Source organism: Larus michahellis, chromosome 1 (assembly GCF_964199755.1).
Source record: "Larus michahellis chromosome 1, bLarMic1.1, whole genome shotgun sequence".
Classification (NCBI taxonomy): domain Eukaryota; kingdom Metazoa; phylum Chordata; class Aves; order Charadriiformes; family Laridae; genus Larus; species Larus michahellis.
Genome location: NC_133896.1, coordinates 96,517,752 through 96,543,306, shown reverse-complemented (window position 1 = coordinate 96,543,306; position 25,555 = coordinate 96,517,752). Strand labels below are relative to the sequence as shown.

General features: G+C 46.4%; 1 protein-coding gene across 4 annotated transcripts in view; it reads right to left on the bottom strand.

Annotated features, from left to right (window-relative positions):
* The window catches only part of LSAMP (limbic system associated membrane protein), a 1,022,146-nt gene that overhangs the window by 13,431 nt on the left and 983,160 nt on the right, over positions 1-25,555 (bottom strand). For 2 of the 4 annotated variants that reach the window (XM_074594319.1, XM_074594337.1), the window contains 4 exons: positions 15,337-15,471; positions 11,381-11,501; positions 10,257-10,405; positions 4,203-4,238 (listed from right to left, as the gene is read on the bottom strand). In XM_074594319.1, the coding sequence (XP_074450420.1) occupies positions 4,203-4,238; positions 10,257-10,405; positions 11,381-11,501; positions 15,337-15,471 (441 nt within the window). The remainder of the gene's footprint in view (positions 1-4,202; positions 4,239-10,256; positions 10,406-11,380; positions 11,502-15,336; positions 15,472-25,555) is intronic. The other 2 variants (XM_074594342.1, XM_074594328.1) reach the window with 1 other exon arrangement.

The window sequence follows — 25,555 nt, the reverse complement described above, 5'->3', positions numbered from 1 at the left end:
CTTGAGCATCCACCCTGCAAAGACACCCTCTTCTGCACTCAGCAAATGGAGAATGAGCTCTTTGGAAAATCCGGCCGGATACCACCATCCGGAAGCAAGGAGAGACGTGAGTTGTGCTTCCCGCCCAGGGTCATGGGGGTTATCAGGTGCCAATGCCCGGGGCTCAGTCAGCTTTCAGGGAAGAGAGGCATGCTCCAAGTAGGCAGGCACGCAGCACTGCACAGTGAAGAATACAGCTGAACTATGGCCTCTGAATGCCTGCGGATTTAGGGGAATACCAGACTCTCACATGGCTCCACAAATGCCCTTCTATGCTTGGTCCCTATGGCCATTATTTTTCTCTGCTGGTAGTTTCTATGTCAGGATCACGATAGGACAACATTGGCTATTTTGACCTATTTGTGCTACAGCTTCCCCAGCTCTGCCAACTAGTTTGTTTCAAAGGCTCTGAAGGCCTGGATTTTCAATGACCACTTCTTGGATCCCATCTGAGAAATCACCCTCTGGCCTCAGTGAAGAGGACTACAGAGACAGACGGGTTCTTTAGCTGGCCACACCATGCTGGGAGGGCTGGTTTCTGTGAACTGGTCCCACACCACGGCCTAGTCAGCAAACGCCCATAATGTGTTAACCCCTTACTGTCTGTCCTCTCAGATGTTTTCCCTCATGCTTCTCTCCTTAGCTTTAAGACATTCAGATGTTTGTCCTTTTGCCAAAGTAGACTCCACTGACACAAGAGCTGCAGCAGGACCAACAGGGCCACGCACAGGAGAAAGTGAAAGGAGAGCAGGGATGGGTGGCGGTGACCACCGCAACACATGAACCCTCTTCTCCACGGCTAGGACCTCCATGGGGAGGGAAAAGGACTGAGAGGGTATTAGAAAGAAAAATGCTGTCTGTTTCCCACTCTGGTCATCAACCCAAATGAACATCTCTTTTCTCCCTTCCCCCAGCTCCCGCCCACCTGATGAAGGCATTAGTGACAGAACAGGCTACACGGGCTACAGCTAAATGGAGACTAGCTACGATCTACAGTCAGACAGGGTCATTCTCCAATCAGTGTGTGTTTTGGCAGAAAGACAGGACTGCTCATTCTCCTTTTCCCTCCCCCTCCACTAATTACTAACACACTATTGCTATAAATCTTTTGTCACCCTGTTGATGCCCGTGACTTTGTCTGATCAGGCCCCAAAGACTGGCACACTTGATGCCCCGCAGGCAGTTCTGGATTTGCCGCTCTCTGGGAAACACACCATCTCCCTTGCAGAGCTCCCAGGGCATTCCAGCTAACCGCGCTGAGGAAACCCCTGGTTAGTCTGTGGTAAGATCTCATCAAAAAACTCCTGTGAGGAAGACTCCTGGGTTTTGAAGCGCATCGGGTCTGGCTAAGCCATTCTGATGTGGACACTAGGTGCTAATCACAGGGGAGGAAGTCTATATTCAAAGGGCTGAGGACAAAGGACAATGGAGGACAGACATGGAGCTAGTGCCATAATTGTGACAGACCCCTTTGAGGTTCAACAGCAACCCCACTTGCCCTGTTGTTGGCAGCTGTGGTGTGGAATGAGTAAATTCTCCTTTTCCAGAAGAAAACCCTTTCGAAAAGCCACCTGATGATGCAATAAGGCTCCCTTTGTGACAGCCAGGTCTCGTGTCATCCCATTATAACATGATGTTACAATGCAGACAGGAAGACATGGTGATGTGGCATCATCCCAGAAGACATTTCAGGGCATTTTGAGTGCCTGGCTGCAAAGTCAGGAGGGCTGGAAAATTTACCAAGGACAATTCAGTTGAGAGTTGAATCAGCTGGGCTCCACCAGCCTTTTAGGAAGCTGCCTCATCAAATTCAAGTCCCATGTGTTTAGTTGAATGGGCTGTTTCTGAGTCTCCAGCCTGCCTGAAAGCAAGATGTTTCCACAGCAGCTCATTAATGATAGCAATGCTTAGCATGACTACAGTGCTCTTCATCTCAAAACGCCTTCCTTTTAAATTAATGCTCAAAACCCCACAGGGCAGGGAAGTGTTACTGAGGCTTAAGAGAAGTGGAAATTGAGGGAGAAAAAGGGAGGAGGCTGTGATTCTGGTCATTGAGGAGAGGCTTATTTGAGAGCTGAGGACTGCATCTCAGAACATCAACTCATAGGGAGAAAAAGGTCTAAGAAGAAAATTTTATGCCTAAGGTTTCTTTGAAGGTGAACAGCAAAGTAAAAGCAAACGTTGAGGTAAGCGCCTGTGCTGAACACCCACATCAGAGAAGCTGGTAGGCGCTTTCAGAAAACAAACAAGGTCCAGAACATTTAAATTCTATTTCCCCCCTCTGCAAAATCCGCTTTGTGTGTCCTGGGTCACTGGACATATCCCAGCATTTGGCACCACAAAGTCCTGGAGACTCCTCACAGAAGTGATGTCACACCAGGATGTCCTTCAAGATGATCTCAGGAGACTGGGGAGCAGTAAAAGGAAAAAAATAACAACTTCAAAGACAGAGGAGGAAGTGTTTTAAAGGATTGACTAAGGCTGTGCAGGATGGCCTTGGCAGCTTGATTAGGAGGGGTATTTGGTATGGAAAACCTGGCCTTGCTCACTTGCGGTTTTTGCTTTATCATTTAGCTTAATGGGCTACTAATTCAAAACCAGCTGTAAACAGAACTGGCTATGAAAAAAATTAACACTGCCTGCCTGTGGAATTTAAGGATATATAATAAAAATAATCATAAAAAGAAAGAGCCCTGGGTTTTCCATCAGACAAAAATATTTGTCATTGAAAATTCTGCTTAAAAAAAGAACACCCAAAATTGGAAAACTCCTCAAAACCTTACATCCCAAACAGCCTCAGCAACTTTAATTTCATACCCAAGCACAAGTTTCATTTGCAATACATACGATAATGCTGTTTAATTGGATTTATTTTTCCACACTAGGTTCCCAATGGCCTACTTTACTCCTTTTCTCAGCTCCTTGAATGTTATTTACAAATCACTCTCTGGGATTTAATTTTAATGGTAGCTTGATTTCTCCCCTCCCTCCCCCCTCCTTTTTTTTGTAGGTACTTTTCTTTAATTGTATTTGTGGATTTGCCTTTTAAATAGGCAATTGTGACTACATCCTGAGCCTGAGTAAGTTGCCAAGAGCAGAGCTTGATTTGAAAGAGTAGAGTAGTTAAACGGAGCTGGTGTAACACCCAGCATTTATTGTTCTTTTATGGGAGTACCTGCAGGTGCTTTACTTGGGTAGGTGCCCTTTTGCAAAACAACATGGGTTCATAATAACACTCTACTCCAAAGCTCTGCGCAGACATTAACTATTTAGGCCTCTGAACATCCCATGAGTTGAGTGTATCTTCATCGCATGGCGGTAAAACAAAGATACTAAGGTGCCCTAGGCCAAGATTTTTTAAGCGAATACGGGGACTGGCTGCCTTATTGATTTAGTTTCAAACGCTGCTTCCAGACACTGTAGCCTGCTTTCTGGAAGTGCCCAGTCTCTGCGCTTTTTCAGAACCTCAAGGTCACATCCAAACCTCAGGACCTGAGGCATGCTTGGGAAGCACAGAGACAGGAAAAATACTCAGACCCTGTTTTGCCTTCATACCTTCTTCCCTTGGAATAAAGCAGACAGAAACATCTCATCGTGCACCTCTTTTCACGCTCTCTGCCTCAAATGCAGCACTATGTGACTGGCAGACTTGGGGGGGGGTATGACAGAGGAATGAGAAAAAAAAGTGTTTCACTGTGAATAGTTTGCACAACTAGAGGGAAAAAACCTCCTGGCAGCAATTTAATTTTTAGCTTCTCACTTGTCCCTTCTGCAAAATTTTAGGTCTGCTTATGCTTTTGATCCAAATCACAACATGTGGGCAAAGACAGCTTAGGATGAGAATACATATTATGAGTAGGTCTGCAGACAAATTGAACCTCACTGAAGACTGTCCAGACCTGGGTGAGGACACAATGTCATGGCTCAAAGCTTGGCTAAAGGTTGTTGCTGTTTAGTTGATTGGTTTTTTTGAAAAGGGAGAAGGAAAGGGGAAGGATGAGGAAGGTGAGCAGAAGAGACCAAATGACATGTAGACAAGAAGGGAAAGCCCTTCTTTTCCTGCATTTCTGAGCTGTTTTGCCCATCCCTAGCTCTGAGCTTTTGTCAGGATGATGGAGAATGACCCGGCTAAAGAGCTACTTCAACATAAAACAGATACTGACCTGGAAAAGGATTGGGGAGTGTGGGTAAAACTCGTTCTAAGGGGGGAAAAAAAACAATAAGCAACATGCAGGAGAAAAGGAAAAGCCACTTTTCACACCAAGCAAGCAGCAGATACAAACCTGATGGAGGTGTCCATCCCCAAATTAGATGAACTAGAGTAGGTTTCATATACGCAGCGTTTTGCTAGCAACACACCTAATACACATCAGCATCCCCTGGGACTGCGAGTCAGAGAGAAGTAATTTGAAAAACTAAACAAATAATATCCACACAGCAAGAGGGATTAAGCACCTGCAGTGAAGGTAATTGGAGTTGATGGGCCATATCTCCCCTCTGACTTTCAAGACCACTCGTGTCATCACACTACAACTCCTCTTAGCTACACCTCTGGCTGGAAGCTAGTCTTGGCAGAGAGGCGAGTTATGGAAGTCCTCCATGGGTAGTCGCTGCCTCCCCACAACCTTCTCCACAATGGATTTCTTGCCAGTGACAGGTCCCCTGAGGATCTGAGCATGGGCGCAGTCACCCTGGAGAATCCTCAAGGGCATTCTGCTTCTTTTGAGCTTTTGTCTTCAATGGGAACAGAGTTTTTTCAGACTCATCAACCTCTAGTGCCACCCAGAGCCTGCTGTTTTAGTTACAGGGTTTTTACAATGCATCCTCCTCGTTCTACGTCACAGCAGGACCTTGTTATACGTCACTGCTGGCTTCACGCTTTGCTTCTTCCACACAAGGATCTCAAAAGAATTGCACAGAGACTGAGGGAAACCAGTGTCAGAGACCTCAGTCTGAGGCTACCAGCAGTGTTAATTCCATTTTAGAGATCGTGCAGTTGATGCACAGAGCAAGGAAGCAATTTGCCCAAGGTCAAATACTGAACTGTTGGCAGAGCCAGGAACAGAACCAAGAATTCAAGTTCCCCAGGCCTGACTCTAATCACTGGGTCTCCTTTCATTACCTTCAGAGCTTGCTGGATGCCTCGTACTGACTGAGACAAGCTCCGACTCATGAACTGATCAGTAAGTAGAGATTTAGTAGTAGAGATATGCCACTGTGCAGCAGCTGGTAGGCCTGGAGCAATGAGTTGTCTCCTGGTTTACCTGTGAGGATGGTGCTAACATCACTGCTGATGGACATAGTGCTTGGCAGGATACACCAGTAGTCCACTATTATTCTCTGATCTACTCAGGTCCAGCTTTTTGGAGGCCAATACTCTTTACACAGCACCCTTGGTGCAAGGAGCTAGTTTCTGACTCGCTGGAGCCCAGGAGGATGTAGCAGGCCAGGGCCATCCCTGTGACACTGGCAGATCTCCTGCCCTCGTGGTGGAAATAGAGCTGTTTGAATCCACAGCAGGCACAGGGGAGATTGTCTCTCGCATAGAAAATACACGGCTAGCCTGGATCTCTGTGTTTATGTAGCAACAGGGGACTATTGTTCTGCGAAAGCAGGCTGTTGTGCTGACATGACTTCCTTGTTATTTAGTTTGGTTAAATAACTCAGCTCCCCTTTACCTTCTTCCTGCACAGCAGGCTGCAGACTGCACAGCATAAGCAGTTAAAGCAAAGCACTACGGCCTCATTATCATGCTGCTTTCTATTCAAGGACTCTACCTCTGTTCCCCTCGCCCGCTGCGCACTGCCTTTATTGCTCCACCCTGGCGCATTAGCAGTGGCTCAGCCTTGCCCCATCTAGCTGTCACCCCAACCACTTCCCTCCTCTCCCAATCGACCCATGATTGGCAGCCCCTGGTAAAACACGGGGTTTGCACCACGAGCTGCTAAGAGAGTTTTTGACCATAGTTACGCTCCAAACCCTAGCAGTGGCCACCCTCAGCAAATGCTCATGTGCCACAAAGCGCCGGCAGGGAGTTAGGAGAAGGGGTGTAAGCGTGGGCACACAGCCAGCACTTGTGCTGGGGCGCTAACAAATAACGGCAAGTTAGAGGCAAGTGCCAGCTCTTCTTCGTAACGTGCCTCTCGCTGGGATCAAAACTGCTGGACTGAAATGATAACTCTACCTGAAGCCTCTGGAGGAGACAGGGGTGGGATCCTGTCTGCTGCTGCTGCATCTAATTGGCAGGGGCCTTGCCAGCTGCTGCTTCACCTCCATGTTTCCCTGCTCCCTGAAGGGTGCAGAGGATGCAATCCACAGAGGATGCAGCAGGGGACCCGCCGAGGTGGCTGTCGCCTGTAATTGAGACAATTTAGCCAGCAGGCCTGTGTAAGGATGTGCAGCACTGCCCTGTTGTCTCCTGGTTTATCCTCTGGGATGGGCTAGCTCTGCGGGAGGCAGGAGGCAACTAATTTGGAAGAGCTTTCATTTCTTTTCACTGCCTTGCTAGAATGCACCAGGTGCCGTGTCTGCTTCTGTGTGCCTGTCGGGGTGTGTGTGCTTGCTTATACATCACACAGGTGCACGCGAATGTATACGTACTCGCGTACACATAAACCTACGTATCTATATGCTTGTACAGCAGATGTGTACCTGGTGTATATATATGCACATTTAGTGAGTTAATTAGTTAGTTCTGTGTAGCACTTTTCACCTCTGTTGCTCTGCGATGGCAGCCCTGGCTTGGCCTCTCTGTCAGGTAACTTTCACAGAGATCCGCACTCTCATGAAGGTTCCTGCCCCTTTCCTAGGTCTCACAGTATTTTGTGCTTGGGGGTTACAAACCCTTTTCCTAGTCTCTGCGGAGCTGAATCAACCTCCTGCCTTGCTAATGCTGCAGAACATGGTCCTACCTCCCAACTCCTCATGTCCACAGACGCGTGATATGGCTTCCCCTCTTACACGGGCTCTGGTGCTTGTTGAGCCCTTCCCTGAACTAATTCAGCTCAGTACAACAAAAGACAACGTTTGGGGGCACTTTGGGGGGTAGGTGGTAAAGCTCAATTACATTTTGACTGGTTTAGCAGGTTGAACTGGCTCAGCATGGGGTTCACCGAGTACCAGAATATGGGAAACAACAAAAGCAGTGGCGGAGAGTGGGGTGAGCAGCAGGAGTGGGGAGGAAGGGATGGTGGCAAGCTATTAGATCAGTTGTATCATCAAACTGTACCTGAGTACCCTCTCTGCGAACCTATTCCATATTGCTGTTGGAGACAGGTTCCTGGGTAAGACAGACCTTTGGTATGGCCATTTTTATGTTGTTGTAAACTCAGTCTCCAGGAGTGAGGGGTATAAATCTCACCACCTACAGCAGGCAATCCTGCTGCTACATCCTTTAAGGAAGATCACCAGCTATCTATTCATACAGCTCAAGGGAGCCGCTTTTCTATTTTAATGCATCTTCTGTCTATGGCATTGACATCTAAGGCACTTGGTCTCTCCGAGAGTTTTTCAATGCTGGCTGAGATTTCCTGGAATTGTAGTCACCCAATTTCGTCTATTGCTAAACTGTTCTTTCACATCATTTTGCTAGCTCCCCTTCTGCCCTCCACCTCAGGCAAAGCTGCCAGTACCTCATTATTAACTCTCTAGTTGTTTCTTCACTCCTGGCTGCTGCTCTTTTTTTGTGCTGCAATGGGATGCTGAGGAACCATCACTGTATCTGCCTCCCTCGTGGGATGTTGCCCTACAGTGAGCTTGTTCTCTATTTAAAAAAGAAATAAAATCCCTGATTCTAGGGATCAAAACCACGCCAAAGTATTTGAGTATCGGCTGTACCTTGCAAAAACTGGGCACTGCTTTCTTTTTCTACCTGGGTGTGTGGCTGGGAGTGTGCATTACCTGTTATTTCAGCTACTGTGTGATCACCACAGCATTTTTTTCATCTGTGCTTGTAGACTTTTTCAGCTGTTTCTTTATCTTTATGAGGCTGGATTCCCTTCACTCATTTCACCCCTGATTTCCTAACCTTAGAAATACCAGCCGTAGTCTGCCTGAATTTATTTTTTTTTCTCTCTTCCACGCTAACTAGAAGGAGAACAGAGATTTCCTGAAACAATATGAAGCAATTACACACTGAAGAAATAAGGATTAACTAAGCAACAAAGTTAGGAACGGTTAAAAGTTAGAAACACTGAAAATCATCAAATCTCGCTCTGCTCCCGCACCTCCATTCTTCTGGCTCTTGTGAAGTTCTCTAGTGTTTTCCAGCATAAATAGGCCTTGAATTTCTAAGGTGAAAATGATAAACAAAATCCGACAACTTGAAAGAATGAAAGTTTGCTTCTTGCACATCAAAAGGAGGCTAAAATAGGACCCTCGCTGTTGCAAGGCATCTTTAATAGTTGCCACATTTCCTCCTGGAATAGTTAACGGCCACTTTACAAGATCTCCCTGGGTCTCTTACAGGTTCTGCCGCTCATTTTACGACCATGGGTAAACCACTCTTCTCTTTGTACCTTAGTTTCCTACTGCAAAATGGTGCTAATAATGCTCACCCATTTCTACGTAACCAGGGATGTTAAAATATTCATTGCTAGCAAATCCTTTGAGATCCTTTGAGGTGAAGTTCTGAAGTCATGCAAAATGCTTTTCTAGCAAAACCAACCCCCCAGCTAAAATCATGTGCGCATACATACATTATGGAATTTCATCTTATATTTTGTTTCAGTGATGCATTTCGGCTCATCTGTGTAACAGGAACCAACAGAGAGGGCCAAATTTAGAATTCAGCCACAAATAAGGGATTCTAAACTTAGCATTATATTAATATCAGCAAGAACAAATCTGGAGTATTTGAAAATTGTGTTCCAGATTGCTGCCTGAGGATTTTATTTGAATCTCATGACAGTCACAAGACCAGGGTGTAAAGACTTTCAAAGGAGAAATTTGCTTTGTGTGCTGCAATGCTACAGGAAATCAAATATATGTTCTTTTATGATAATATCTGTTCTTTAGGAAAAAAAATTCCACAGAATACACCCAAATTTTGCAAAAATTCAAACTGCCATGAAATAAATCCAGGGGTGGTAAACAAAGAATGCCAATGGATTTATCCTTTTGCACTACATCTGTTAAAAAATAACCAAACCAAAACATTGTTTTTCTGCTGGCTTGATTAATGTGAGCATACACAGCAGACACTACACTAAACTGCGTGCCACACTATGACTGCTTTACAGCGCTTATCTTTTTTGTCTTTAAAAGGACATGCAGGGCATGGCCTGAGTGTTTTAATTCAATTTGGGAATGTCAGAGGAATACAGCCCTAAGTCACTTTTGCATCCGTATGTCCATTCTTGTGGGTGGGTCATTCTGCTGCAGTCTATTTCTGGTGGCAATAACAATGCGTGGTCCAAGTTGAGCCCAAGTTTTGGTCCTGGAATGGGGAACTGCGTTTTGAATACGCCACAGTGTGTACGTGTGCATGGGTGGTAGGTGAGGGGCAGTGGCTCTGTTAAGGGTCAGGTTTGAATCAGCTTCAAAATTCGGAACCAGCAGGTTAACTCTGCTCTAGAATTTGGCCTAGTCCCAACTTCTGTCTGTTTACACTTACTATGACAAACTCAGTAACTCAAAGGTAGCAGAATGAGATCCAAGGAATTTTATTCCATATTTCATCTGCTGATTACCTTTTCCTCCGTGTTCCCTATGGTATGCCCCTTTAAATCATTCTGTCTTTTCCCACTTCTTTCCCTTCCATTTTCAAACTCATTTCTCTTTTTCTTGACTCTCTCTTGTTCTCCTCAGGCTCAGTGGCTAGTTCTCTCCATCTCTCTGAATTACTTGTCATTTCTCAGCTGTCACAGACCCTCTGAGCCCTGGCCTTCTGTCTCCTTATTAAAGGGGCTGTCATTCTACAGAGTTTTTTGTTTCCAGCTTTAAAACAAACATGTTTTTATTATTTTAACAAAATCTGACTTCAGCAAAGAAAGTCAATCGAAGGGATGGACTGTAAACCTTTCAATTGGGCTGTGTTTGTGTTTCATGGTCAGTATGAACCTGTAGGTATCTGAAGCAGAATGCTGAAAGCCAGTTCATGGTTGGAGGTTTGGGGGAATGGGGGTGGCTTTCCCAAGTTTTGGTCACCGTGTGCGTCCTACATAGCCTGGTCTTTGTGAGAGCGATCTGGACCTCCCTTCACCCTCTCCCATACTTACTGTAAAGGTATAGGCTGGCATTTGTGACTCCCAGCTTGTTGGCAGCCACGCAGGTGTAGTTCCCGTAGTGTTCCTCAGTGACGTTGGCCACCATCAGCAGAGACTGGGTCCCCGTGCTCTTTATCTCCAGACCGTTGGCGCTGTTTATCCTGTGAAGACAGGGGAAGAGGTGCATAGTGCAATGGTAGTTGTGCACTGGGAAGTAAATCACTGCCAGGCAGGCAGTAAACCAGTCATTCAGTCCAGCTGGTAGGTGAGGATGGAGGGAGCTGGGAAAGAGATGTGAGAAGAAAGAGGCCAAAGAAGGCATTGACGGAAGGTAGAAGGAGGGAATGAAAGGAAGAAGGAGCACACTGGGGAGAAATGCCACAGGTAAAGCAGTGGAGAAACAAGAAAAGCTGAGGGAAAGGGAGGAAGCCTTTACCCAGCACCAACTAACACTTGGAAATGAACACACCATGGCCAGCTGAGGGCTAGCCTGTACTTGAACAAAAGGTTTTTAGTGAAACGCATCAATTCATCTGTTCCAATATGTGCATATACTGAAGCTGAGTTACTCCTGAGCCTGTGCACATGGGTCACGTTAAAAACTAGCATAGTAACACAACCTTCTTTATGCCAGGTAAATGCTCAGGGATAAGGGACAGATCCCTTTCCTCTTCTCATTTTCTCCCATATGCAAATCCGGGAGGCTCAGGTCACACAGATGGGGGAATCCTACACCTCAGCAGCACCTTCCCCCAGATGAAGGCATCTAGAACGGCATTACCTACTTGGAGACTAACATTGCCTATTTTTTTGGCTGTATCATGGGCATGCATGAACATCATCAGGAAGAAAGCAATATTGATGTCTAATTGTGTATTCGCCCATAATGGATTTAAAGGCAAGAATTCCATCCTCTGCACTTCCTTCAGCGCCCCTAGCACAGAGAGGGATTGCCTCCTCCAGCCCTGACCATGCTGCCTCTGCTGAGTCTGATGGGACCATTGAGACTTCCTGTGGTTTGTGAAGAGCAATTTGAGGAGAAGAGCTGTGGAGTATGATAGGTGATTCTCTAAGGAGAATCCTCTATTGAGTGGACCGAAAAGGAGAGAAGGGAAGAGGCAAGCTAAGGGTCTTACCTGGTATCATCTCTGTACCACTCGAAATCAGGCGTGGGCACTGCTGACGCCTCGCAGCGGAGTAAGGCTTGTCGTCCCGTGGCTGCTTCATTGCTCTTGGACTCTGTGATAGTGGGAGGGTCTGCAGGAAGGAAACATGTGGTCACTTCACACACTTCCAGGTGGAACGGAACAGTGAAACTATGTCAAGCCTGGCTTCCTCATGCAAACCATTTGAGCCGATGGAGGCCCACGGCTGCTGCTTGCTGTGGCACATGGTCCCCCCTGCTCCTCTGGAGAATACCTCCTCTTTGAACTCTCCCTAATACACCGCGTTAGCATCGCTCCTTACGCGTGCTTCTCTTCAGCAACACTGAAGAAAGTTCTGTCATAAATGCATAGGCATACACAGGCAGAGTTAAGGTTAATGATGGACTTCTGTAATTTATGAATATTTACCTGTGGATCTCTAGTTCACATGGGGTCATCAGAGAGAAGAGGATGAGAGAAACACTTTGTCAAGGGTAAAGGAAGACAGCAAACGTAAAAGGAATACAGTAGGAACACTAGCATGAAAATTATTTTCCATACAACCTCTGTGTCAAAACTATAAGAAAGGAAAGGACTGAGGCAACATGTATGAGACAGAAATACATTCACAGCTTAAAAGGGGGGAGCTTTAGAGAAGCTGTGGGTGCACCTTTGAGAGCCAGACCACTTCTTGAGACACTTCCCTTAGGTGTCTGAAGTTACAAATCCTGCCCAAACCTTCCCGGACGTGATGCTTGGTCACAGGTTCCAAGAGGGCTTGCTCATGATTGCTCTACTTTGAAGCCTGAGAGTTGCGCCACGGGCAAACAAAACTCAGGAAACATATAGGTGTGCTCCGCTGGACCCAGGCCTCAGCGCTGGCTGGGTGCCAGGTAGGGTAGGCACTGGCATCCTCCAATCCCAGCACCATGTTCAAAATGTTAAGCGACAGGCTTTACATGTTAAAAGGCGGAATTATTTCCACCTGTCTCTCATCACTAATACTTGCATACCCTGAGATTACAGGGCTGCAACTCAGATGGCTACTTTGCTGAGACTCAAGTTACCGTAAAGCACGGTCTGTGTGTACAGAGTACAGCTTCACTGTCTGTATCCATCCCAGCACTGAAAGGCCAAAAAAAGAATCAAAAGGGATTGTGTCAGTCAAAGGAAATATAATTCTGTCTGGAAAATGTATGGAAAGAAGTTTGTTTGTGAACACATTAGCCATCTCAATGTGGTCCCTTTCCTGACCTTAATCGGGATTTTATGCAGGGCTTTAGGGATATTGCAGTGCGCCCTCTAACATCATAAATATTAATAAGTGTACATAAATAGGATCCTACATTCAAAGGCTGTGGGTTCACGTAAATATTTTAATTTGGAAAGGAGGAGGGGTAATAAAAGGATAGTGAAGGTGATTTTTTAAGCATCCTTCTTCGATTTTTTCGTTCGGGCGGTATATCTTCTTGCTGTCCGCAGCGAGACAAACCTTTTCCATTTCACTGAATCCAGCGCAAGAGGCGAGTCGGAAAATGAATGAGCACCTTTCTGTGGGCCCACAAAATGACCCCGGCAGGCATGTGCTCCCCGGGCTGCTGCCAAGGAGCCCAGCCCCTCGCTCTGAGCAGCCCCTGCCTTAGCCTCCCTCCTTGCCTTTTCAAAGACCAGAGTCCAGACCTGTGGATAAGCCATACCTCACCTGCCACTGCTTTTGTTAAGGCACTGCCAGCCCCGAGGCTGCCCGCTCAGTGAAGGGCAGTCTGCTTGTTCCAGTCCTCTCCCAGGAGAAGTCACAGGCGGTGGCCCTGAACAAACCAGCCTGTTGTACCCAAAAGCAGCTGCTCTGTGTTCAGCTGTTTGCTGCCAGGGAAGCCAGGAGTGCGTTCCCTTTAGCTGTTTTCCTCCTGCTCTTGCCTCAGTTTCCCTGTCTGTGATGTGCAATGGCCATTTCTCGGGAAGCCTGAAGGTGGTAGTGTGAGACCAAAGCAAAGCGAGGATGCTCTCTCCGGCAGTCGGGGCTGACAAGCTTCGTGCTCCATCCACAGTGTCAGCAGGATGAGGCCAGGAAGCTCCTGAGGTTGGGCAGGTCAAACTTACTGTAGTTTTCAAACTTACTGTAGTTTTCCCACTTTCTGCTGCTTGTGGTGTAGTTTACGGAAGCAAGATAAGGAAAGACGTATGCAAATGCCTAGCTTTCATTCCCCAAACAGGACTGATTTTTTTCCTGGTCCTTAGGACTTCTTAGACTTTTCCCCTTTGTTTCGAAAGAAAAGATCTGTCCTTAGGGAATTTATAAGTTTCTTACATTACAAATTGGGCCACCTAATAATATTACAATACTCTATCACATTATATTTTCATATATTCCAACAGTAAAAATGTTTAAGATCTTACTGTAGCATAGTTATTATGAGTTGAAACTAAGTCAAAATCAAACATTTTGACTTTATACAAACAATCTGTTTCAACCATGTTAAAAGCATCGTTGAAATTATGTTTCACAGAAATATTTGAAAATATTAATTCGTTCTCATGGAATGTCTTGGGTTTATAAACTCAGCTGTTTTTGACAGGAAAAAACCTTTACCAGTTTTAGTGCAGAAAATCTGCTACTACAGTTTCACATTAATGCCAAATTTGGCCCATGAAGCAGCTGGTATTAAACCACTGCCACGCAATTTCTAAGGGAATTATAAAAAACTCTGTGGATTCTGAAGATGCTGCAGGGAGCTATAACCTTGATATCTAAGCAAGACAGACAAGTTGATCTGATGTGATGGCCCAAAGGGAAACAAAGAGACAAAGAACAAGAAGGGTACTAAAATGTGCTAAAATCACCTGTGGTGGCAAATTAAACTAGGATGGGCTGAAGCACTTCCTGCCGTCAGCTCTCTGCCCTATCCCACCCCCCGAAAGTGCCACCTGTGAATCAAGGCCATGCACGTGCACCCTGAAATATGTCTGAAACCATCTCTATTTTCAGTTTAAGTTAATATTCTGGTGTGTAAACTGATGAAGGTTGGGAGAGGACATACCTCCCATCCACCCATCCATCCATCCATCCATCCATCCATCCATCCATCCATCCATCCATCCCTGCTGCAGACGATGTTAGCCTCCAAGCACGGAACAGAGCAGGTAGGTGGGGATATTCACTTTAAATCATTCCAGTGCCAAATATAAGCCATACAAATATGGAGGTGGACATATACACACGCAGGATTAAAAGAGTAACAAAATATTTTGGTCACTGTGAGAGGAGCATGCCAGCAGAGTGAAGTGGACATCTGTCTAAGCACGTATGGGCGATAGGATCCATGCCCCACTCGTACATAGGTGTGGATGTAAGCCATGTAGCTCACTGTGCCTCTCGGTGTTTTTAGGTGGATTGCCGTATCCTTTGGTCAGTTCTGCATTTCATTGCTGCACAGAGGGTCTCTTAGAGAGGACTTTATGTTAGTGACCTGAAACCAGCACAAAAGTCAAGTTTTTGCACCCTCTCATGAACACATGTCTCTACCGCACGTCGCCCCAGGCCCCTGGGCAGTGATGCCCACGTAGGCACTGCTGAGATGGCTGGGTGCAGGCAGGCATGTGTTCCCTCCCTTATCTTTCCTTGCTGCCTTGCTGAAGCTTCTCTTCATGCTATTGTTCTCCTGAATAACAATGAGTGAAAACAAGGCATCGCCAGCGTTTCTGAGGGGAGAGACAGGGGCACCTCACAGCTCCTCTCTTTTTTTCTTTCTTTTCTTATATATTACCAGGTTTAAAGCACAAACTATACCCTGCGATAAGTGTCTGATTGCAGATAGTTTTCTCAGCGCTCCCCCTGCTTTCAGATCACATAATATAAACCCAGAAAGGCTTCTCTATTTATCCTGAAGTCACCCCTGCCAGCGAGTACATCTCTCCCCGTTGACCCACTCCAGTTGCGATATACTCACAGTTCACAGTGACCCGGACTTGCTTGACGTCTGCTGAAGCAACCTCGTTGGCAGCTTTGCATTCGTACTTGCCCGATTGCTCTCGTGTGATCCCTAGGATCTCCAGATACTCTTCCTCGCCTTCAAACTCTCTGCCTGGTAGGACAGAAAAATACAGATGGTGGCTCTGTTAGACGTTCAGATTTGGGAAGCCTTCTGCTTAATTGCTGTGGAGGAACAATCACAACAGGGATTCTGCAAATAAACAACAGTCACGAGCAATTTTAAAGTTATTTCAGAAGCCATATCAGCAAGATACTAGCATTTTATTTAGTTATGGAAAACTTGGGTTCTGAAAATCTGGAAGGAAGCATAAAAGTGCTACCAAAACGTTGCATCTCACAGGCTGTCCAGGCCAAGATGCAAAATCTCCACCACATAAAACCGGAGTAAGCTCACTGGTGTGATGGCCGATGACGAGGGGAGGTTAGTCAGCCTGTGGCTGATGGGCTGGTTCAGGGCTAGCTGGGTCCTCAGATGTGGTGGTGTATTGTCAGCACCCTTTTCTCCACTGCAAAACTGTGAAAAATGTCTTTCTGTCTCTCAGAGCAACCACCACCCTCAAGTGCCACCGATCAGATCGAGCTACCGTTAAACACAGGCAAACTGAGAGAAAGAAAGTGTAATTTGATCCACGGAGACCAATAATCATCACGAATCCCTGATATAATTTCATATACATAGGAAATTATATATTTAAACCGTGCTGCCTCACTAACACAGTTTTGAAAGCAGTGAGTTGAGCGCTGGGGTTACAGCCGGGGGCAGGAATCAGGGGAGGTCTGTGGCCTTGCTTTTAATTCACTGTATGACCTTGGGTGAGTCACTGCCTTGCTCTCCCTCTGTGAACTGCAGATAATAGGTCCCCTCTCCCATCACCTCCTGGTCAGAGAAGGGCGGTGAGGTTAACCCACGTAAAACACATTAGAATCGTTGGATGAAAAGTGCCAGGGAAGCATGAAATATTAGGATTAGTATATCTACCCTATTCCTTCAGAAAGCAAAGTAAGGCTCCTCTTGGAAAGAATCTGAACCGCGCTGGCAGCAGTGTAAAGGGAGGGCTGCAAGCACTGGTCTGCAGCATCCAAAGCCACAAGCCCCCGTTGCGTGCCTGTGTATGCATCCCCCAGCTCTCAAAGGGCAAAAGACAGATTTCCGAGGAAAAAAAAAAAGGTCAGCTCACAAGGGCTCCCATTCAGGTTCCTCAGAGAGTGGTCAGATTTTCCAAAGCAACTCTCTGCCCAGAAGACATTTTCTGCCTCATAGGTGCTGAGCACTTCTGAAAGCCTGCCCACTTTGCTTAAGTTGTTTGATGGCGTTCAAACAGTGCCTGCGAGGACAGGGCTGTTGTCCTCGGCTCTGCAGCACTGTGTGAAAGCAGTGGATAAGCCCCATCTCTGGAGCTGAAGTTCTCATGGAGCCACCTGCAATGAGTCGCATCACACAGGCACAGGTTTTGCGTGTATTTTCCTTCTGCATCGGAGACAGGGACTTCAGCAACTTCAAAATCTGCTCAGAAGTCTGTCCCTTACACAATTATTTTTGCCTTCTTAATTTATTTTTTTTCCGGGGCAATTTTCAGAACCGTTCTAGGGAAAAACCACCCCCCGTCACAGAGACTCAGCATGAGAACAGCAGTGTACCTATCAAACTCGTGCAAAGACAAGGTTTCCCCTCTCCTTCAGCGGGGCTAACCAGCAGTCCCGTCTCCAGCTCCTACCAGATCTTCAGGTCAGCGGAAATCTCACTGCTATGTCTAAACTTACAGCTGCTTTGACGCACGTTTTCACGTCCCCTGACAGTCTGCTGAAGGGCCTTACTGCATGGCAGCAGTGTATTTTACAAGGTAGGGAGGCAAAGTTGGCTCCTGCTGCCCGCCCAGTGCTCTGGGACACTGGGGCTGATGCTCTGGAGAGTCAGTGGAGAAGACAGCAGGGTGGGATTTTCAGAGGTGCTTTTTCTCGCTGTAACTCACGAACACGTTAGGAAATCTTAACTTCTGTAGGACCAGAGTTAGGTGAGTCACAGGGACTTCAGTCACCATTTAGCCCATTCCCCGACCTCAAGGCAGGACACATGGGTTATGTCAGGGAGACAGACATCCTCTGCCCTCCAGCGGCGGAGACTCTGCAACCGCCCCAGACGACCTGCTCCCGTGCTTCACTGGCCTTACCACTGGAGCAGCTTCCCTGAAGTTTGACCTGAGTCTGCCTTGCTGCAATTTAAAGCTATTATTTTTGTCTTAGCCACTATAGACAGAAAGAACAAATCATTCCCTCCTTCTCTGCAACAGCCTTTTATCAACTTTTAAATCACTTATGTTCTTCCCTCAGTTGTCATCTTTCCTTTCTTTTTTTTTTTTTTTTTTTTTTTGTGGCTGAACATGGCCAGGTCTTTCAACCTTCCCCTGTAGGCGAGGGGTTTTTTTAGACCTTTGATCATTCTTGCTCTTTCCTTTTAAACCTCTCTGACAAGTTCACATTTTTCTGGAAGTGCAACACCCCACATTGAACACAGCATTTCAAACGAGGTGTTGCCATGGCTGACCACAGATTAAGGATTGCATGGCAACTTCTGTGCTGTGCTGCTGTCTGTACAGCCAATACATTGTGGTTTTGCCATAGCATGATTCATTTTTGGTTGGGAACTCTTTTAATTCCCAGATCTTCTTATCACATACAGCTACCTGCTAATAATACTCTTTGAAATCCCACCCCCAATTTGAGCTGACAACTAACACTCCCCTCCTTTTACAGCAGCACTCCCAGTTGGTAGGTCAGCCAGTTGACTGGAAAGTTAATCAGACATCAGGGAAAGACTCACAAAGAAAAGGTTAAAATGTAATGTGCCTCTACTTTGCAAATCATTTGCTCTGCAATTCTGCCTTGTTTATACACAGGGTTCATCCCAAGTGGGACTTGCTTCTCCTGCAATTTGCCCTTGTCACAAGACTGTCACCGTAATGAAAAGAAGGTTGAGGGTGACTTACCAGCTCTAATGGAGTGGCACCCTCATTAAGGGTGCTGTTAAGTCTGTCTATCAGAGAACCACATCAATGGAGTTCCAAAGTATCTTAAAAGGGTACATACTTTCACAAGGGAAGATGTTTTTCAGCTTCTCCCCTGCATACATATATGGACTTAAAATCTAAACCATGCACCATGTCCAGCAGGAGAGCTTTCACAGCTACACACAACCCTTCCCAAGAGATGACGAGCTGCTGGTTTTCCCAGTGGAGGTCTCTGGGAACGAGTGAAAGGGAGGTCTTTTGCTACAAAGGGCATGCCAAAGACATCAATAGGCCTATTCGGCTCCTCATTGCCCTGCTCCAGGACAGAGATATGAGCATAACGCTTCAGGGAAAGTTTCTGTGGCGGTCTCTTGCTGAAACAGCAGTAGCAGTGTTCTTGTCCCTGAACTGGTGGCCTGTTTCAACCCTGGGCATCAACATTTTGGTAGAAGAACTCGTCTATTCTCACTTGCAAGACAGACCCTTTTGCTGGCAGTCCTGTCCCCTCTAAGAGTACATTAACCATTTCTAACAAAAAGCATTTATATGAAATTGAGGTGTCATAGTACAGATCAGGGAGAGGAAAGATGTATCACGGTGTGTTAGAAAAATGTCAGGTTGTGATATCTTGCACAGGGCTGTAGAGATGTTTTCACTAATTCACCTTGGCAGGCAGATTAGGTGAGTCATATTAAGTCTAACCTCTAAGGCAAAGGGGGGGTGGGGGGAGCAGGAACAGAGCTTTATACACTGACCGAATTTACAAATGTTTCCGTGCAGGAGCCAGCTTTGGCAGGGAGCTGATGGTTGTCACTATGCAGTTTATCAAAGCGGGGAGGGAGAAGGCTTGGACAATGCTCTTTGGTACCGATAACAATGAACATATTCTATTAGGCGAAAAAAGGCACTGCCAGCTCCTGGCAAGCAACCCACTCCATTCCCATTAAGACATTTGCCTTGAGCACGTCACCCAGGGACGAAATCCTGACCCTACTGCCAAACCTTCCTCACCGACAAGGGTTGTCCCCTCGTTGTTTTGTCTGGTTTGGTACAACCCCTTCCCAGTGAGGAGCCTTCCAGGTTTCCCTGGAGGGGATGACTCCTCGTGCAGCGCAGCTCTTCTCATCCCAAAGCATCCCTCCCATGACTCCAAGCAACCTTCTTCCCTGCAGGTTTTTTACCTTTCCCATGTTCATAGTTAGCTTGGTTTGTTGCTGCAGCCCCACTAAACAACGTCTTGCCAAGCTCTAGCTCCTTAACTCTGTCCCAGCAAATCAGAAAGGGGAGCTTTCTGCTCTAGAGGCTGGAGATAAGAGAGTACGAGCCTGGGAGGCTTGACAATCAAACCAATGGGGAATGACCCCGAGCAGAGTGAGCCAGGCGCCTGCCGCTGCTCCGAGCTGGCAGAGCCCCTTTTGCACAGGGATCTGCGGCAGACGGCTTTGATGTGTGCAGGAGGAAGGCTTTGAAGGCTCGCTTGCCTCAGCCACATTTCCTATCCCCTGGCTTCCTAATTGGACCTAGTAAAGTAAATAATGAACCCAAACAGCAAGCCTGCTTGGCAATGCTAGCCTGCTGGCAAGAAGCCCCCTCTCCTCCCACCCTTTGGAGATAGCCTTGTACGACCCCATGGGCTCTGCATATCATCCCCTGTTGATGTGCATAACTGCGTATGCTCCCATATATATATATATACACACAAGACAGACATACAAAAATACATATATTATATTCCATATTTTATATATTACTTATTTTATATACTTTTATTTATATAAATCCAACTGTGTGTGCAGAAACATAGACTTACACCCTCCCCGCGTATTTATGGGTCCTTCCCACCTCCACCCAAATGGCCCCTTGCGGTGCCATGCACCATCACTCTTTCCCCAAAGGCTAAACTCACCCTTTCTAGAAAGGACGCACACCTAGACGACCCCCCACTTGTACTATGTGCAGACAGCTCTTTCAGGTAGTCAAGGGAACAGCAATGATTTCAGCCATGTGCTCCGTCACAGAGGTCTTTCCCCTCATGCCCTAGTTCCCTACATCTCCAAAGGGGAAGCTAGTCCGCAGAGGTGGCAGCCACATTTTGTTACATCCTCCCCTGGGCTCCTTTTTATGCAGAAATTACTTTAGTTGTGTTTTGTCTGTTTGTTTTTACTTCTGTTGTGGTCTTAAACTGAAGTTCGGACCCACTGAAAGCATCTCTTTGCATTTGGTTTGTGGAGAAAGAGATCAGATACCCTGCTTCTGTGTTTGTTTTCCCTCCAAGCCTCTTTGTAGTTGTGAAGGGGGGAGAGCAGAGGGGTTATGCATCTTTGTTGGGCCCTCCTCTGCCTAAAACAAGATGCGAGGGGATAAAAAAGACTGCAAATCAATAAATGCCATTTGAAGTTTTTTTGTGTGTAGCAACTTCCAATGCTGAACTGCGGTTTTTGTTGTCTCTGCACTCTCCATTTATTGTTTATGGTTTTGCTCACCTAACTTTCCTTCTTCCCTCTGCACCTTACATTCCCTAGGAACAGGCTTCAGAAAGACAAAAATAGCTAAGGGAGCCTTTGACATAATTTTTTTGTTTTACTTCCAGCTGGGATTTTTTTCTTTTTTAATTCAAAACTTTGAAGTTTTCATTTAGTAGTCTCTGTCTCCTCAGCCATCACAGATTCCAATGAGCTTGGCATTTTTTTTCTGTCCCTTAGTTGAAGAAGCTTGTTTTTAGCAAGGAGATCAGTGGAGAGCAGCAGATGGTGGATGAGCAAAGGGACAGCTAGTGCTACGATGCTACAGCGAGGAGGGAAGGCAGAAAAACTAGTGTGGCATGGGAAGTGGTGAAAATAGGGAGGAATGTGGAGGAATGAAGAGAGGGACGGTGGCTGGGAGAGAGAAATGCAAACCAAGTGAGATTCTTCAGTGACCGAGAAAAAGAGGAAATGGTAGTCAGCTACTGACAAACAGAAATGCATTGAGACAGAGGGAGTGAGAAAGACGGGAGAGGCGAGACAGCGGCAAACAGAGATGTACGTCACGGAGAGAGGCACAGACATCCCTTGTGTAAAGGGAGCCATGAAATAACAACTGCCAGAGGGACAGGAACAGAGGGGTCACATGTAGTAAAGCAGTAATTACTCTGTTTAAGCAGCAAGGCACAGCAGGGTATTTATTGTTTAAGCTGGCCTCATGCCTCCCATGCCCTTAGGTCTGTGGCTCTTACACATAAACCAAAAAACTAGCGCAGTGCCAGGGAGGGCTCTGGCCTGGCTCTGGCTTCATGAATGAGAATGAGTCAGATCCGGAGGAAACACCCTGGCATGGTTTTCCCTGGCGCTCACGGGACCTCGCTCATCAGCGATCGCATTTTCTCCTTATGTGCAAAGGGCTGCCATGACTCCTGAGCCAAGGACTGCGCCCGAGGAACTCCCCAGCCGGGGCAGCCCGAGCGCCGGCTGGCACAGCCGGGGTTAAGAAAGCCTGCGATTTTTGTGGGGACTTCCTTCCCAAACCCCACGCATCCAGCATGCAAATAAAACCTTCCAGGCCGAGAGCGGCCTCCCCAGGCTGAACGACCTCTCTGTGCTCTCTCTCTCTCAGGACAGCGCTCACCAAACCCAGCGGGAGGGATCACTTGGGACCACTCGCCATCGCTGATGTCTCTGCCCAGCAGCTGGAAGCCAAGAGCTGACAGCTCAGACGCAGTTTGCATCCCGGCCGTGGGTGCATGTCAGCGGGGGCCGTCTGCTCGAAGCAGCCACAGCAGGTCTGCTGCATCTCTGAATCTCCACTCCCTCTTCACTCATCTTCATAAATGACCACTAAAGGTCACCACTCTCTCTCACACACAACCCCGAGTGTGCGCACGGAGCAGGTGTGCAACATACCACTCCATCTCAGCAGCTGATTAGATTTTCCATTCAAAATCCACAGGTGAACACAAGAAAGAAAGGGAACCACCCCCTGAAAAAAAATCAAACCCTGCTTCAGGTCAAAGCCTTCCGTTTGACCAGTTGTTTTCTTCTGGTCTTTGCTGAACCAGAAGAAGCAACTGATGTTCTGCCTCAATTTGAGATATAATTTTTTTTAAAAAAAAGACTTCACATCAAAGAAAAATATTTTTTACTCTTTTTCTTCAAAGTTACTTGCTGAATTTAAACCAGATTTGCTAACACTATTTTAATGAACACAAACAGCATTTTTTGGATAGATGAATTGCTCTTGAACAAAACTTGGCTGTGATGCCAATGTGTAAAGTAAATTATGAACCATGAGGTAAATTAAGTTATCTAATGTCACAGCTACAATATTATACTCCCTAAATGTTGCATGCTGCAATGTGAGTTGTCATGACTATGCTACCAAACATCACGAGCTAACTCTCCTGCCAAGAAAATGACATATAAACATGAACAAACCAATAGTCGCACTGTTTCTGCATCCCCAAATTTCTGCCTGCTGCCTTTTGGAGGTTACTTTACAACCATATGAGGCAGAAGGCACCGTCAGCTAGAGGAATCAACTGAGAGAACACCAGACCGTTGGAGTGTCTTAAGAAGGCAGGAGTTGGGAAGTCCTCAGGGCTGAGGGGACCATGCTGGAACAGAGGTTGAAAACAGGAGGTCTGACAAAGAATCGCAGCCCAGGTATAAGGGTTATTCGATGTGCGCACATTGATGGCAGCACACCAATCGCTCACTCCTAGCAGCCTGGTCAGCTCTGCAGGGAGCTGCCCCTTCTTCCTCCACGACCCACAAAAAAAAGGTGGGCAAGTGGTTGCCCCTGGCAAGAGGAACAGCGGAGGGGAAAAAAAATCAATTGGTGTTTGTTTCCCACTGTGTTAAGCACGGGAAGGTAATGCAAGCCGAGAGCTGCTGCAGGGGACTGGGTTTTCTTGCATGTCATGGAAACCTATGAAAGGCAATTAAAATACAACAGCAAGCAGTCAACCGTTACAGTCTCCGGTGACTCTGTCAGCTGGTTTGCTCTCATTTGGCCTCCTGTACTTCTTTCCCTGCAAGTTTTCCCATTCTGGACAAAGCACTCATGCTATCATCGTTATACCGTTTGAAGACAAGTTCTTCCTTACAGAGCCAAGGCCAACGAAATGATCAACAGCAATAAGTCTCATTTGGGGCAAGTTTCACAAGGTGTGTGATTGAACCATATTTTTTCTGTCTTGTCAGTGGTGAGCAGGGATGGACTACAGTGTAGTCCCTAGTTTAATTCCAGAAATCCTCATGTCAGTCCCAGACCTTAAGGAAATGTCATGTGATGGCGCTCAGTGGTACCAGCTGTGACAGTTTGTCAATCTAGGCACTGTAGGGTGGGTCTGTGCTTGGTGGCATCTTTTAAAATCCTTGTTATGTTCCTTACAAGAGCCTTGTGTCTCCGTAGAGCATGACAAGCCCAATATACTATCGTGCAAGAATCAGGTGTCTCGCTTTCATAGGCATCCATGAAAATGTTTCCCTGTTTTTAAATATAATGGGTTTATTCCCTTCTGTCTTATGTCTGCTCATACTTCTTGGGATGAGAGGGTAAAAATGAATGCCCAACTTCAACCTAACTTAAAAATCACCAAAAAATAAATTTAAAAAACCCCAGAGATTCAACTTAGCCCATAGAATTCCATCCTTTTATGTTTGAAACTTGGAAGAAGGCTTGAGAAATTACAAATTGGCCCAAATTTACTTGAAATGGGAAAGAGTATTAGCTTAGACCCTTACACATTCCTGTGGGTCTTCCTCTGCAAGCTGGAGTCAAACATTTCATGACCAGATTACACAGCCCCTGAATCTCCTGTGCTTTTGCAAGATGGCAGTTCCTGTAGCTCATCCCTGTTTTCAGTGAGACTACTCTGAACACACCGAGTTCACAACTAAAACCCAAAGACCGGGATTTCCATATCAGCCTGGATCTTGCCACTGATCTTTTACACAGCTATAGTTTTCAACTGAGGAAATGAGGTCAAAGAGTTAAGCCACCCCTCAGCAAGATTTACCCTTTCAAAAACATGTCAGTGTGTTGTGATGCCTGGTGCCAATATTTGTATAGGTGGATTAGAGCCTTGAAAAATCATTTTGTTTGCTTTTCTGTTGACCACGCTCCTTGCTGCAATGTTTCTCAATTAGATCCAGCACAGTGACTGCCCGACACCATCCCCCGTATCTGCTGCTGGTGGACGGAGCAAAGGGAATATTCCCCAGGGAGCACAACAAGGGATCAGGAGACGAGGCTAAATGGCTGGATTTAGGATTGAGCAGGCATGAAGCATTGCCAGGTATCAAGGCAAGGATCACAGAGGTTTTGAGCAGGGTGGGGTGTGCTGGGAAGATATTGTCTGGGCTCACACGCCGCAGGGACTTTTGATCAATTGGGCTGCCTCCTGTGATATTATCATCTGAGGTATCTGCTGTTGATTCATAGTGATAGTGGTCCAGATAAATGATTGCTTCAGTCTAGGATATCTATACTGTTAGCCACCCCCCTACTTCCCAAAGAATAAGGAGTCTCTCTCTCTCTCAAACCTGCACGGCACTGACTGCAAAGGAGGAGGAAGGCTTTTGCCCAGTGACTAATATTGCAATTTGTACAGTCCTACAGGGGAGGCAAGCAGAGAGGAAATACAGACTCTGATTTTGAGCTCTTTTAGCTCCCAGATGCAGCTCTTGCCATTGCAAGCGCAGCTGTTGGTCATCAGCACTATGGCAAATCATGGCTGTGAGACAGGGTCTCTCATGCAGGGATACAGGAAAAAGAGGGGGTTCACCAGAAAGGGAGAAGGCAGAAAACAATGAGTAGAAGAAACGGTTTCAAACCAACTCCTTTCTGATTTCTTTCAGCTTACCCCATAAGTTTAGCAGGGGTCTGCGGACAAACCAAAAAGATATTTCACGACTTTGTCCCAATTCCCTAATACTCTCTCTTGTCATGATGCTTACAGAAAACTTCCAAAAACTGTGCTGCTGCTGGCATGAGAAGACCGTGGCCAATCGTGTCGACCAAAAGCATCTCACTGCGCTTCACCCCCCTGTATTCCCCTGTTACTGTCATGGACAGCAATACACACCTCTCCCCTCCCCTGTCCCTCTTCCCTCCCCAAACCCATTTGTCTCTTCTGGGGAGACAAATGTCTTGCTCTGACAGGAGCCTCTAGCTCCTACAGGGGCCAGAGGC